The 16,158-nt window shown below is 33.8% G+C and overlaps 1 protein-coding gene across 3 annotated transcripts; it reads right to left on the bottom strand.

Moving 5' to 3' along the window:
• Positions 1 to 277: 277 nt before the first annotated feature.
• On the bottom strand, positions 278 to 11,853 carry LOC145041753 (putative LRR receptor-like serine/threonine-protein kinase At1g07650). Of its 3 annotated transcripts, XM_078989921.1 has the most exons (24): positions 11,355 to 11,832; positions 11,002 to 11,179; positions 10,765 to 10,836; positions 10,616 to 10,684; positions 10,445 to 10,516; positions 10,266 to 10,337; positions 10,093 to 10,164; positions 9,899 to 9,967; positions 5,252 to 5,323; positions 5,087 to 5,158; positions 4,933 to 5,004; positions 4,741 to 4,806; positions 4,547 to 4,603; positions 4,395 to 4,460; positions 4,284 to 4,319; positions 4,159 to 4,199; positions 3,701 to 4,077; positions 3,285 to 3,483; positions 2,841 to 2,981; positions 2,623 to 2,741; positions 2,247 to 2,457; positions 1,111 to 1,348; positions 867 to 1,017; positions 278 to 779 (listed from the first exon to the last, which is right to left on the bottom strand). In XM_078989921.1, exons 1-24 carry the CDS (start codon positions 11,473 to 11,475, stop codon positions 438 to 440), a joined length of 2,985 nt encoding a protein of 994 aa, XP_078846047.1. In that variant the 5' UTR covers positions 11,476 to 11,832; the 3' UTR covers positions 278 to 437. The 3 variants fall into 3 exon arrangements, with proteins under 3 accessions (XP_078846047.1, XP_078846048.1, XP_078846049.1); XM_078989922.1 differs by lacking the exon at positions 5,252 to 5,323 and having other exon boundaries at positions 11,355 to 11,831; XM_078989923.1 differs by lacking the exons at positions 278 to 779; positions 867 to 1,017; positions 1,111 to 1,348 and adding an exon at positions 1,355 to 1,592 and having other exon boundaries at positions 11,355 to 11,853.
• Between the last annotated feature and the right edge of the window lie 4,305 nt (positions 11,854 to 16,158).

Genomic DNA, 16,158 nt, shown 5'->3' on the forward strand with positions numbered 1-16,158 from the left:
CCGATAGTTTTGTTTTTGTAATAATTTTTCTTATTTATTTTTTTATTTTCAGGTAGGACCCACCTATACCCCCACTGGAACCATTGCTAACAGCACCGTCGCTCACACCATCTTCACTGTGAACATAATAACCACCACCATCAACCATTAACAATTTAACACATCACCCACTCAGACACTCACCCCCTCTGAAGGCAAATTTCTTGTACAACCAACCAAGATTTGATGAAATGTATCAAACAATTTTTTTCAAAAAGACTGTTTCTATGCACACATGTATACAACTATATGCTTCAAATATACTGTATTAGTGTCACAGCAAGATATTTAAAATCCTTAAAATGAAATATAAACATCTCATTTATATTAGTATAAAGAACTTGACTATGATACTAATGCTTACTCTAGTACATGTCAACATTTTTCAGAATTTTTTACTATTGGGATACAGGCCGGCTGTTTGAGCTGGAAGCTGTTGCCTCAATAGAAATCACTGTTTGAACAGACTCATGGGGTTTCATCTCTTTAAACGTCCGTCCAATTTCTCCAATCACAATCTCCTCTTCAGACGTAATTACTTTCATGTTAGGTTCCTTGATTTTGATACGACCCTCAAGCATATTAACTACTTCAGACATGGTAGGCCTAAGAGCTGGGGACTTATTAGTGCATAATAGAGCAATTTTGATCATCCTCACTGCCTCTTTTTTGTTGAATCCGGAGCCCAATCTTGGATCCACCAAGTCTATCAAACTCCCCTTTTGTTTCAGAACAACGGCCTTAGAAAGGAGAAATAGATAAGTCAATAAGTTGGGATTTGTGGGGAAAAATCGATCTATAGTTCTTTTATAAACAGGTTTAATTACCCAATCAAGAAGACAAAAATAATCTTCAGTTGGCCGATATTTAATATTATTTTCTCCTGCAACAATTTCTAGAGCAAGAACCCCAAAACTGTATACATCTGCTTTGTAGCTTAAGTAGCCCCATAATGCATATTCTGGTGCCATATATCCTCTGTGAGTACCAAAAGCAAATTGAGCAAATGAATAATTAAAAGTAAAATAAGCGTTACAATATAAGAAAAGGAACAACAAGACAACTACTCACATAGTTCCAGCAACTCTAGTGGTAATGTGAGTGTTTTTTTCTTCATCAAGTTTGGCCAAACCAAAATCTGAGATCTTTGGTGTAAGGTCAGCATCCAAGAGTACATTTGAAGCCTTGATGTCCCTATGAACCATTTTGAGCACCGAATCCTCGTGAAGGAATGTCAAGCCTTTTGCAATGCCAACACAAATTCTTTGTCTTGTAGGCCAATCACTTTCCAACTTAGAGTTATTGTGCTCTGATATTTTATAAATTCATTTTAAATCTTAAATTTAGAAATTTGTTGTAAATGGAAGATAGACTCCCTTTGTGGAAATAAAGACAACATAGTTTACACTTCGGGATGTCCAATTTAATATGTAACATTTCGTTATTTTGCAAATGCTCAAACCTATAACTACCTATCGTTATTATAATATTCATGTTGTTGGTTTTGGTGAAACAGGAAATGGGCCATGTTGGGTGGGTGCATGCAGGTTGACCTGTTTATTTTCAAACAAACAGGTTGAGATTTTCATCCGATGCACCCCAAGTTGTTTAATTAAACTTTTGAGATTTCCAGCTCAACCAGATCCCTAGATAAAAGGATTGACCTGATCAAGTTGACCCATTTTTTTTTTCTCAACCCAATCTGTTAGATAAATGGATTGCTCTAGATTGACTCATTTAAGTTTCAAAGTTTAGAAGAAAATGTTAGATTGACTCTTTTAGTTAAAATAGTAACAAACCCAAATAATTGTTCAAACTTTCAGATAAATATATAAGTATATAACTACAACTTGATTATCGACACAACATTCGAAATTTCTAAGAGTTTGGAGTTTTGCTTTTGTATTTTATAATTTATAAGATAAAAATAGTATACAAAATAACAATAAATATGTATTTGAATGCATTGGCAGGCTGGAAACAATTCACAAGTTTTAAACCTAACACAACTTATTTGATTAAATGGGTTGAGTGGGTCGACCTATTTAATAATTAAATGAGTTGAAAATCTCAACTAAACAATATTTTACTATTTTACAAATTTGACTAGTGATTGCATATTTAATGTACAAAGTGGAATATAAAAGTCAAAATTCTAAGGGGGTGGAGGGAGTTGCTACTTAAGAAGTAGAAGGAAAGGAGAATACCAAATAGCGCATGTGCTAGAGAATTATTCTCCATGTACTCATAAACAAGTAGTAGGTGGTTGCCTTCCACACAACAGCCATATAGCCTTACAACATTTGGGTGTTGTATACCAGCTATCATGCCTATTTCATTCACAAATTCACGATTTCCTTGCTTTGATTTCGAAGAGAGTTTCTTCACAGCAATTGGAGTTCCATCTAATAGGGTACCCTGTAATTGATGAATTAGATAATGAAGTAGATGTATTCTCAATATAATTAATATTTTCTTTCATATTTTATATTTTTACATCAGAAAACGTTCCAAGTGAACTTCTGTAGATTTTTCACAATGCGAATTGTCAAAAAGAAAATTTAATGCATGTTACAATGTTACCATGTAAACCGACCCAAAACCACCCTCCCCAAGTTTATTTGAATCAGCAAACTTGTCAGTGGCAGCCTTGATTTGTCTATATGTGAATGCACCAGTCTGCAGATCCAATCCTCTTAGGTCTACAAGCAAACAATATTTTACCAAAGAAATAAATGTACTTCACAAACTACAATTAAACAAGTACATGGCAAAAGTTTAATTAACTAGTAATCAAACACCTTTTTCTCTTGAATTTTGGTCCCCCATATAACCCCTCTTCCATGCGATGCCAAGAACTATGAGACTGAGGCACAACAATGCAGCCACCGCTCCAATGATGACAAATGTATATTTTTTGCCATGAGCTGGAGGCTTGAACTCTAATGAAAACAATATATATTAGTAACAGTAAGTCACTTGAAGAGATTATCAATAGATTATTTTTATAATAGAAATGACAATCATAAACCACACATAGTATATGACAATCATAAACATTTTCACTAAAGGTCAACCTAGAGCTTTGTTTCAGAGATTCAAGACTAGTCTTCGCATTCTTCCGCATGCTCTGTGGGGGCGTATTAGTCAAAATATTATTTATGTAGTTTATTATGTATTTAATTGTAATTCCTGTAAATTAGAGTTGTATGGCAGAATATAAAATATGTGGAGAATATACATACCAGCCTCCATAGAAATGGCAGATATCAAAGGGCCATACACTCCTCTAATTGGAACAGCTGTTGTACCTTTTCCAGCATACTGGAACCGGATTTCTAATGTTTTATTAGTAACACGTATGCCTTTTAAGGTTTTATATACTTCCTTAACAACCCCGCCTGCTTCAATCTTGATATCAAAATTCTTCAATATGTTTACACCCTGCAAAAAGGAGAAAAGAACAAATAAAAATACAACAATACAAAAACTAAAGGAACTGCACCATTCATTCTTGTTGATTATTAAGTAAAAATGTCATTGAATTTGGAGATCAAATGGGAAACCTTCACGAACAGGACTTATACAAATATATCATAGATCTATTTTGAGTATGAAAATTGTCCACTTGTGAAAGTTTAGCAAAAAAAGAATATTCAACCTGAACATAAACATCAAAAACACGTCTTCCAAGACTCTGGTAAGATTGTTTATCTCTGAAAACTATCTCAGCAAAATGCAGAGTCACAGTATACTTTCCATTTGCTAAGCAACGACCATAGTAAGTGAGAGACAGGAGCGTGTGGCGAGCCTTCGTATAAAGTTCATAGCCATTCATAGTGAGTATAGATGCATTAGTTTCGATATAATTTGCAACACTGTCATTCGCAGACCACATGCTTCCTGTGTTACTATATCCCCAATGATCACTTGAAGGAACAAAATTTGCAGGTCCACCTGAATCTTCATCTGCTTCATAAGTCTTGTTTCCAATGGTAACTCGTGGCCCTCCACAATTTATATGAACTGAATAGTAGTCTAGAGAAATATAAAATAAATCAAACGAGTTCCATTCATTTTTTATGGAAATAAAACATTATAAGGATGCATGTTGCTCACCCTTTAAGCAAGGACGGGTGCTAAGGCATTTCCCAAGGTCTCTGCATCAAACCAAACATCAGATGCCTCTTATTATATATAATTTCTGTTCATTTTAAAGAATAATGGTAGGGTTATAATCTTACGAGTCATTCCCACTAGAGTAGCTTCTGAATAAGTTCCTAATAAAGGAAATAAAACTTTAAGTTTAATTTAGATGTGTGCATGAAAGGAATATTAGAGTTTTTAAAACTTACAGTGATTCACCACAAACTCGTGGTACCGTGTTTTTACTGAAGTTATTGTAGGAAAGATCTACTACACTGCATTACAGTAAATGCCTATGAACTATAACAAACACCATCTTCTAAGAAAATTTATTATGAAAATGAGGGTCAAAAAAACATACAGATTACCGGTGATCCATGTAGGAAAACTGTTGTCTAGGGAGTTACCAGTCAGATACCTAGTCAAGTCATTTCACTAAATCAAAGAAACTCAAGAGTAGAATACTACTGCAAACATATATGATTCTGCAATCAAGAGAAATAATAGTTTTGAAGAAAATCATACAGGGAAAAAGTAAATGCATATCTTTCTTACATTTTTTCAAGATTCAGTTCACTAAGATCTGGTATACCACCATTCAGATTGTTGAAACTGAGATCTCTGTGTAAGTATATGAAAATAGATAGAGAGAATACTTCAGGAAATTTAAATAGAAAATCAAAGAAGCTTTACATGTAGAAATATAAGATACTGCAAACAGATATGGTCTGAAGAGAGAGGACTTACAGATGTCTCAAATTGAACATTTGCGATATATAACCAGGAATACTCCCAGTTATATTACAGCTTCTCAACATCCTGCAACATCCACCAAAGTTTATGAAGGTACCAGTTTTGAAATTAAAGTCTTGTTAGTAGATTTCTACACCCTATAACTTACAACTTATTCAAGCTTGTCAACCTACTCAGATTTGGAAAACGTGAGCCCTCTCCACTTAAATCAAAAATTCGTCTGCACACATCACATAAAGATATGTTGATTAGTACTTACTGCATGAATAGAAAGAACTGAAGATCCTATGGAGGGAGTATATGTTTAACTTACAGTTCTGTTAAATTTCTCAAGAAGGAAAGACTTTCAGGTATTGGTCCTTCTAGACCACTACCTTGGATCTCTCTGAGGATAGAAGATAGAAATAATGGCAGTAAGCAAAAAAAGAATGATCAAATAACTAATCGAAGTACCATCTCCAACACCACACTAACATATGGTGTTAAGTTGCTCTAACCCAACACTAAATATAGTGTTGGTGATGTGTGTTTAATGTAATTTTTTCATTTAATAAAAGGATTATTTCAATGTATAATTGGATAATCCTATCCTAATAAATAAGTAGAATCGTGCCACGTGTCGGTCTCCCAGGCCCCTAAAATAAAGTTTTCCCGCTTCTTTTCTTCAGCTCAATTTACGTAAATGCCCTTCACTTCAAATTGAATCGGCGCAATTCAGTTTGCCTATTTTTTCGTCTCTGTACTCTAATTTTTTCCTAAAATCTAGAATCAATCAACGATATACTCTGCTTGTAAATAGGTATTTGATATGCTGACTTCTTATAGGCAAACAATCTTCTCTCGACGAAAGTTTAGGGTTTTGGATGGTATTCATCGCTGCCAACAATCTTCTGTTAACTTTTTTTCGATCAACAAAACCTTTTAATCTTCATGGAGATTTGGGTTATCTTCCCTGAGATCCAGTTAATAGTGGTTTGAGGGTATTAATTTTAACTTTGGGCATATATGAGGTATGAATCTGGATCTTCGACTCCATTTTGAGCTTTTTATGGGTAGAGTCTCCACGTTTTTGAAAAAAAGGCCTATTCTTCTCTTGCGATTGCCGCTTCACTGTCATCCTTCTCTAATTCTCTTTCTCTGTAAACCAGGTTTTAGTTCGTTTCCTTTCTCCACTTCATGTGTGGCTCTGCGAATCTTCCTCCACTTCTTCACTTTGTGTGTAAGTGATTTTCTTCCACTCTTCAAAGTTCAATCTTATACACGATAGTTTCTATATATGATCTTTTATTGTTATGATAAGAGGAAATCACTCCTGGCACCAGAATTGAATCCCGTGTTCCTCTTAATTTTGTCTTATTTGCTTTTGTGGCTAAGGGTTAATAGGATTTCTTTATTTATCTATTTTTAGGGCTTATCGAAATTGAATTTGTGGTTTTTGTTGTGTAATTTGCCTTCAGATAAATCTTTGTTAATGTTTTTGTTTACAGAAGTAAGCTGAATTGGATTGTAAAGCTATTTTTGCAAGCCTCACACGAAAAAGTTAACAATTGTTGATAGCAAGACGGGTGAGAGAAAAGATAGCAGGCATGTTGAAACACTTCTTAATCTCTCTAAAATTAGTATTACCTGCCGGTTCCACCGTTTGTTGGTATTAATTTGTTTTTCCTCTATGAATCCCACCTTCTGATCACATGTCTTTTGATTTGTTTGGCTTGTGCGACCACAGGAAAGAGGCAGAAAGGATTGCAATCGATTTTGTGTTTTCATTGACTGGAATAGAATAACCGATATATAGAGTGAAGGAAGATAGTATTTTGCATGTGGGTTTTCGTCTGGGTCACAACAATTGCGATTTGTAGGTCACAACAATCGTCATTTGGGTGTGAAAATAATTTGTCTTTCAGACATAAAATCTGACCCCTCCTCATTCTCTCTTCTGTTATCGTTGACTTTTACCAGGTTACTGATTTAGAATTTTGTTAGTTGTGCAGCTATTAGAAGGACAAGAAAATCAACAGTGTTGCTGCCACGAGTCTTGTGTGGTCTGTGTGCAATGGAGGTCCAGTCTTCCAGTTTTGCGGTGACAACTTTTGGTAAAGCCTTGACAACATGGGGAAGATGGGTTAATGCCAATATACACTCTAGCAAAACTTTGGTATTTTAATCTGGGTATTCTCTTCTTTTTTCAGGTAAATTAACATCAAAGTAAGTTACAGTTATGTTCAAATGCTATAAAATCACCAAAATCAATTTGAATTTAATGATTTATATATTTATGTAGAGGATGGTAGTGGAATTCAGGAGTTCAATGTGACAATGAAGTGGAGCCTACAAAGAAGAGAAGTTATCTAACATCAAAATCAATCTGAATCTTGGTAATTTATACATATTATATTTTTATTGTTGCAACTATTGACAATTTTGAATGTCCATAAAAGCATTTTTTTTTTCGAAAACTAACCAATAGAAGCATTGCACTTTCATTGTTTTTTTCAAAACCTAACCAATTTTAGCATTGCACTTTGTATTTTCTTGAAAAACTAACCGGTAACAGTTTCTTTTTCCTTTTAAAAACTTACCAGTTTTAGCATTGCAATCTTAAATTTCTTTAAAAATTAACCGTTTTTATCATTGCATTTCCATTTTTTTTAAAAACGCTTTTCGCATTGCACCAATAAGCCATTAGGTACGAGTTGTCCAAAAAAAAGAAATTTTTTCGTTAGTTGTTGTTGCTTAGCCTACTCAATTTCGACCTTACTGCTTTTTTTTAATTGTTTTTTGTTATTGAAATCACTGCATTGATATTGCTAATAACACAATTTTTTTTTCAAGTTGACAGCAAAGAACAGGTTCTAATAACATAATTTTTTTTTCAAGTTATTGAAATCACTGCATTGATATTGCTAATAACACAATTTTTTTCAAGTTGAGGGTATTAATTTTAACTTTGGGCATATATGAGGTATGAATCTGGATCTTCGACTCCATTTTGATTTTTATTATGAATCATGATTTTTATTTTCGTTTTTTTACTGATTTAGAAGTTATGTAAATTTATATATTCATTAGAAAGGTCTAAATGAAGGCAATGATTGAGATGTGAGCGTATCAGATTTAGAAATTATTCAACCGATTTCTTGGGTTCCAGCATCAATTATTTTGGTGATGAAGGTAATTGGGTTTTCAGGGTGTATAATCCTTAATCAATTAAAGCATGGGAAAAAAAGCTAACAATACTTTTTTGTTCCTTAGAGATTATCGTTTTAATCATTTTCGTCGAAGGGAAAAACTGTCACTTTTTTTGTATAAATAAGGTTGATGATTTTTATTATGTGATTACATCCATTTAGATCAAGTGCAATGTCATCAATCTTTTAAAACATTATTTATGAATTGTTAATGTGTTCTTTAGATTCAACATCAATTAAATGAAGAACACCTTTAAGGTGTCTAAAGGTATCATCATTTCTTCCTGTTCCTGATCACATACATATATGTAAGCTCAAAATTGTTACCAGAGATTTCAAGTGGTTGTTTCTTTTTGACTTATTGGGTTAAGCCAAAAAAATTCCGTTTTAATGTATTTAGAGTTTTAAGATATTAATCATTTAGCTATTTTCCATTCTTCTTTTTCCTCCCAAGTCCTATCATTATAATTGATGATTACTAGACTACAGATTTTGTGCATAACCAATTCTTACACTTGGAACAACAGATTTTGTTAAATGGGAAGATAACTAGACTACATTAACAAAGGATGGCGGTCATGCAACTCAATTAGAGCACACTAATTTGATCACAAAAACCGGTGTAGAAATTGACAAAATGTTGAAGCTTGTTACATAATTTTTGCACATAATAACATAAAAACTCAAAGAGAGGTTTCAATATTTGTTTATTTTAGTGATTTTACGTTAATATAGTGACTAATTACAAAAGTTATAGCATTGTACTTTGAAAATACATTGTTGTAATTGTTATCTTTTACTTTTGGTTATCCAAATTATAGCAATGTACTTTCAAAGTACAATGCTATAATTAGGAATCTATCATTTGGCAATGTACTTTCAAACAAGTCATCCGAAATTTAATGTTCTATAATTAGGTTTGTCACTAAAATTTTAGGGAAGATAAAACAATGTGAATATTATTTCTTAGTTTTTATAGATTTACATGTATTTGAATTTTGTTATTTATTTTTTATACTAAGTCATTTATCATTTATTATTGTTAATTTAAGTAATCAACCCTGTCTATTACACGGGTTTTAACCTAGTTAATTATATACATGAAGAATCTGTTTTGGTTATGAATTTTTGATAATATAATTTATTAATTTTTAAACTATAGTAATAAAAACATATGAGTCAAGTTTGTAAAAACCTAATAAAAATAAGGGTCCTCATTTCATATGTCCGAGTCATCTGTGGAAGCTGTCGTCTACCTTTGGGTGGAGGCTAGACTGCGAATATATACATCCTTACCGCATATATATATATATATATATATATATATATATATATATATATATATATATATATATATATATATATATATATATATATATATATATATATATATATATATATAGGGTTTTGGTTTTAATATGATGAAGATAAAGAAGAACAATATCTTATAACAATACAGTAATTATTTTGCAAAATGAACTTGGCAAAAATATTTTAACTTGTGAAATTGCTTTGCAGTGAATCGCAACTACTTTTTGTTAATTTGGTGGAAATATATTATACAAAATGGGTGAGTATTTTGTGATAGTTTCCGAAAATGATCATTTTGTGAAACAACACCTCCATTTTGGTTATGTTAGTGAGTATCTAATGTCTTAATCATGGAAGACATGAGTATTTTTATTTTCTTTTTTCATTCTAGTTTTTTGGAGGGCGTTGAAAACTTGTTAGTTGGAGATATACAAATAGCAATACTGAATAAAAAAACTTACAATTTCTGAAGTTTTGTGCAGTTTCCAAGGTTTGGAATTTTCCCACTGAAGTTGTTGCTACTTATCCGGCTGCACAAAGGTGAGAACTGAGAAGCAGTTATGAGTCTACGAAATGGGAAAGATAAATTTCTAGCTAGTGTATAGCATGAAAATTTATACTATAATGTTTTTTGGGAAGGGTGCATTATGCATACAGTTCTATCAAATTGGTCAGAGAATTAAGCTCCTCCGGCAATTTACCAGTGAGATTATTAGCACTCAAGACCCTACAATTTGAGAATAAACATGTATCAGTTAGTCAGTAGTTACCAAAGCAGCTACAATCAAAAAAGTTTGTAGTAAAGCTACAATACAAAGAAGGTCTTACAGAGATGCTAAATTTTTTAATTTTCCAAGCTCAGCAGGAACAGCTCCAAAGAACATGTTGTTCTCCAGTCCCCTGTTATCCATTTTATCATCCTTAAAACAGAAACCAACGTGAAGAATGCAATAACATTACATACAAAGTATCATCATAAAAATTTGAGAGAGAAAGAGAGAATATACAGATATAAAAGTGAGGTTATGTTGCCCAAAAATGTTGGAATACTCCCTGTCAAGCGATTAGCTGTAGCAGATCTGGATTATAGTAAGTTTTAATCGTTAGGAAGTTGGAACTCTTATAGATATCAATGAACTTAGAGATCGAAAAATGAGATTCGTGTATAATTAACTCACATGAATTTCAGCTTTGTTGATGCCCATTGAGGAGGTATGGTGCCATTTAGGTAATTAAACGATAAATCACTGCAACAAGCCACCCATGTTGTAATGAATCATGATATATTTAAGCATGGTATCTTTTTATACATAAAACTTTGTTTTACATTATCTTGATATTTGGTAACTTGGCTAGGGATGGAGGAAGAACTCCTGCAAGATCCTGCCCCTTCACAGATCTGTTCAAAAGGAAAGTTAGGCCTCTAATTTTTGTTTACACAAATTCCACATTCATACCAGTGAGAGGAACTTATGTTTGGATAACAGTGGAGTGATCTATATATGTAACCATAATAGATGATTCGTTTAAAGTAAGCAAAAATGAAACAAAACTGCATATATACATCTCAACAACGTGACAAACACCGCCAGGATACGAGCAATCACAAACAACACTGTTGTTATACTGAGAACTTGGATCTTGTACATTTGTGTTCCAACTGGGATCTCCATCACATGTGTTCAGGTCAAAATTCCAATCTTCTTTTCCCAATTCTTTAGCTATTTCACGAAGCGCATTCACTGCAAAATAACATCAAATACTTTCGGGTATCTGTTGCTTATATCTTATCCATTTTGAAATAATAGTCAAGGTTCACATATTATCTTATATTTGAGGTGTTATTCACACATAAACAAGGATTAAGTCACCTGTTATTTTGAGAAAATGAAGAATCAAACTTAATTAAAAACTTGCCTTCATCTCCAGGAAGAATTTTGGCTTGTGCCTGAATACCAGTTACTAAAAAGAAAAGAATTGTAGACAAGAAGGTGAGAATACATGAAAGGATTGAACTTGGATCGAACATCATCAACATTTAAACTGATACAGTCACACGATTAATTCTTGTAATGTCTGTAAATACTTAAGCGTATTGCAAGTCAACTTTGCCTATGGTCTTCACTGTGATATAATTAAGATCAAACACGTTGCTTGCAATATTGAATGCACTTTGTCTTTAAAGATAATTACAATCCTCGCACTATTAACTATGAAGAAAGGAGCCATCCAAGACGACAAATGTTGATTTTCAGTATTGCTGGAATTGAAAGTTGTCATGAATCATTGTCACTGTTTGTACAGTAATCGGTTTCCAAAATTCAATGAGTCAACGGACAATACCATGACACCATAAATCAACGAAGAAATTCTTGATATGATTATGTGTTGATGGGTAAAAGCGATTCTAACTCTATAGCACCTCCAAGTTGACTATCTTGCAATGTTATATTTGTAAGAATGATCTTTATAATTATAAATTTTAAAATATCATATTTTCTTAAGGAGAGAGAGAGAGAGAGAGAGAGAGAGAGAGAGAGAGAGAGAGAGAGAGAGAGAGAGAGAGAGAGAGAGAGAGAGAGAGAGAGAGAGAGAGAGAGAGAGAGAGAGAGAGAGAGATCTAGAGAGAGAGAGAGAGAGAGAGAGAAACTACAGACAGACAGATCAAAAAAAATCAACTTGCACTACTACCGGTCCAAAATAAGATTTTTTTTTGGATTTAATACCTCCAAAACATGAAATGATTTTTTTTTTTTATCATTTTTGTTTTTTTAATATTTAATTTAATACGTTAGTATCTGAGCATGATTTTATCTCTATCATTGGGAAGAAGCCATAGGAAAACCAACTTAGGGTAGTGCATAATCGAATGAATGCAAGGGAATCGATTATTCTAATCCTGAATTCTGGTTATAGTTAAGTCCTTTAATTAAACTTTTTTTTAATGATTCTTTACATGCTATATTTCCATGCCAGTGTGAAACATCTCTCGCATGAGTTTCATTAAAATCTAGTTTAAAAATAGAGTAAATTACACAGATGGTCCCTATGGTTTAGGGTAATTTGCGTGTTTGGTCCCTAACTTATTTTTTTAACTCGGAAGGTCCCTACTGTTTGTTTTTGTTACGCGCTTGGTCCCTGTCTTACCTAAAGATACTATTTTTCCCTTGATATTTTAATTTATTTAACTAAACACACCCCCAACCCCACCCCACTCACCTTACCTTACCTACCTCACCATTTTTTCTTATTTAAATAATAGTCGTTTTAGGTAAAACAGGGACCAAGTGCGTAACAAAAACAAACTGTAGGGACCAAGCACGTAACAAAAACAAACCGTAAGGACCTTCCGAGTTAAAAAAATAAGTTAGAGACCAAACGTGCAAATTACCCAAACCATAAGGACCATTCGTGTAATTTACTCTTAAAAATATTTTAACAAACCAAAAACAACACCTTTTAAATATAAAGTTCTCAAAACATCTTTAAAAGCTTAGCTTGAGGAATAAACGGTCCCAAAAGTCTTTCAAATGCATTTTTGTGTAAAATCTTAGGAATCATCATCATAATATCAAAGACAAGATGATGTCTTCTAAATGCCCAAAAGTCTACTTATTTATAACTGCTTCCTCTAACTTGAGTACATGTCAAAATAGAATGTAGTAAAGGTTTGCAAAGCATCGTGAGATAAACCAAGGCTAACATATTTAGGGTAGAGGTTGAGTGCAATCAATCAATCTCAAGGTTAAACCCCAAAAACAACTTTAAAACATTCGGTTGATACTTGTTTTAGAATAACAACGGTACTATAAACTTCATAAAAAGCAACTCGCAAATATAACAACATACTTTATGATTTTTAGAAATCAACTATCAAATACATATAAGTATAATATAAATTATGGACATCATAATAACATAATAAATGCAATGAATAGGCAACTACACATCCAATGTCCATCACATAGTCTATTCTCACCTTTCAACTTTACATTGTAACGTCCCAAAATATAGAGTAAATTTTTTCATTTTAAAATAAGATAAAACCATTAATTTCCGTTGCATCAAAAGATAATCATAGTATATAAAACGTAGTCTCAACAAACATCAGAGTAAAACATAAAATAGATAGTGCGGAATCTCTAGTAGATGCGATGCAATCAAGCTAGACTTTTCCCAATGCAACTAGAAGTATTTTGAAACATTAAACTTAAAACCATAAGCAAAAAGCTTAGTAAGTTTCCCCAAGACACCGCATACCATAACAGACCTAGCCTAACAAACATATAAGTGGGCCTCGCCCAAAATAATATATAAACGGGCCTCGGCCTCGGGTCTCACCCAATAAAGATAATAACGGGCCTCACCCAACATACATAAAAACAACCATGCAAGAGGTACAAAGACAACAAGCATCTAGCATCCTACATAGTATAGTGAGAAAACTCACTTCATAATCAAAGCAGAAAAACACCATAGCTCACAGGAAAAGTATACACTGGTCCTACAAACCACCTGAACATTAAATGAAAGGTCAAATCTTAGCTCATGACCTAAAACCCTAAAGTTTGAACCAAAGACAAACTTAGTAAAAAATTCAACAAGTCAACAACTTGGTTAAACATGCGCCCTACGCCTCATAAGCATCTAGCATCCTACATGGTATAGTGAGAAAACTTACTTCATAGTCAAAGTACAAAAACACCATAGCTCACAGGAAAAGTATACACTGGTCCTACAAACCACCTGAACATTAAATGAAAGGTCAAATCTTAACCCATGGCCTAAAACCCTAAAGTTTGAACCAAGGACAAACTTAGTCAAAAATTCAACAAGTCAACAACTTGGTTAAACAGGCGCCCTACACCTCATAAGGATGCCCTGCGCCCAATAAATGACAAAACAGTCTACTTTCCCAACATAAACATGTGTGATACATATAAATTAGAAAGGCACATCGTGCGTGGGAAATATGTGAGCTCATGCCTTATTCTTAAGGAAAAATGACTTATTCCATTAAGTCAATCCCCCAAACTTCCAGATTTGGTCCTTAACGGTGTATTAATGGATAAAGTTTGTAAATTTATCCATTAAGGCACTCCAATCCAACAAGATCGAAATTTTAAACATCAAAACCTAAAATGCAAACACAACTTGCATGGATCAAAGAACATGCATAAGATACCAACTTTCTAAGTCCAAATGCTCTATAGAACAACCTTGAGTGTTTAAAAGGAGCTGGAGTGATCTCAACCCCAAGCTCACCACCAAATTGGGACTAAAGTGAATAAAATGGACAACAAGAAAAATCTAGCAAAAAAAGGAAAGACTAAAGCTTTAAACTCACAAAGGTCCAAGAAAGGTGCAAACTTGTTGGATCTACACTTGTTCTACAGTTCAATGCTTTAGGTGAAACCAATCTCAAAATAGAAAGAGATGGACTAGGGTTTCTAGAAACACGCTCTAGGGAGATGGAGGCTACAAATGATCCAACCATAGAGGCTTAAGTGTGTTTAGATAATCCTAAAAACCTTATAAATCATTCAACCCATGGACTTGGGCGTGTCACCCCCTATAAGGGGTTCCCCGCATCCATTACGATTAATTCCAACTTTTTAGATTTCAGTGAATTATGGAAATTAAAACCAGATTAAATTACATACTGGGAAATGGATGATATCATTCTCCCCTACTTGAATCATATTTCATCATCGAAATCCAATGCAACAAATAGCTCAGGATAGTGTTCACACATCTCTTCCTCGGGTTCATATGTCCATTTTGAACCCTTCTGGTGCCGCTACTGCACATTCACCAAGTTCATCACCTTGTTGCGTAAGCCCTTTGTCTTCCTATCCAAGATCGCAGTGGGTCTTTCCACATAATTTAGATGCTCGTCTACCTGAATGTTTTCCAACAGTACCACAACCGACTCATCAGCTAAACACTTTTGGAGCTAAGAAACATAAAAAGTGTCTTGGATCTGGTTGAGCTCCTCAAGCAGATCCAATCGGTAATCAACCTTGCCCACCCGAGAAATCACTCAAAAAGGTCCAATAAGCCGAGGACCCAACTTTCCCCGCTTCCAAAACATTATGACACCCTTTCAAGGTGGCACTTCAACAACACGAGATCCCCAACCTGAAACTCTAAATCGGATCGACACCGACCTACATAGCTATTATTTCGACATTGCATGGTTGGAAGTCTCCCGTTCACTTGTTAAATCAAACTAATAGTCTTGATTACTATCTCTATGCTCTTCATGACTCTTTGTCCGATATCACCCCAATATATCATCGTCCGATACTTTCTCCCGTAAAGCAACTCAAAAGAAGGAATATCAATACTGGCATGGTAGATGATGTTGTAGGATAACTCAGCTAGAAGAATATACGAATCCCAACTCCTACCAAAATCAAGCACACAAGCTCTCAATATAGCCTCTAAGGTCTAGATAGTCTTCTTGCTCTGACCGTCTGTCTGCAGATGATAAGTAGTGCAGAAACGCAACTGAGTACCCAACTCATCGTGAAATCTCTTACAAAACCTAGAAGTAAAACTAACATCCCAATCTGGAACTACAAAGATTGGCACCATGACGAGTAACCACCTTTTGAATGTAGATGTCGACTAATTTCTAGTATGAAGAACTCTCTTGGATAGCGATGAAGTGTGCACTCTTGGTTAACTAATCCACAATAAACTAAATCGTATCGAA

The sequence above is a fragment of the Lactuca saligna genome, chromosome 4 (assembly GCF_052625555.1).
Source record: "Lactuca saligna cultivar CGN05327 chromosome 4, ASM5262555v1, whole genome shotgun sequence".
Lineage (NCBI taxonomy): Eukaryota > Viridiplantae > Streptophyta > Magnoliopsida > Asterales > Asteraceae > Lactuca > Lactuca saligna.

What these genes read in the sequence shown, in the direction of transcription:
- LOC145041753 (XM_078989921.1), bottom strand. Translation starts at nt 11,475, where the DNA reads ATGTTGATGATGTTCGATCCAAGTTCAATCCTTTCATGTATTCTCACC. An exon ending in ACATGGATCACCGGTAATCT is followed by an intron (nt 4,461 to 4,546) that starts GTATGTTTTTTT and finishes ACTGTAATGCAG; the next exon opens with TGTAGTAGATCTTTCCTACA. An exon ending in GTTTTGGGTCGGTTTACATG is followed by an intron (nt 2,458 to 2,622) that starts GTAACATTGTAA and finishes CATCAATTACAG; the next exon opens with GGTACCCTATTAGATGGAAC.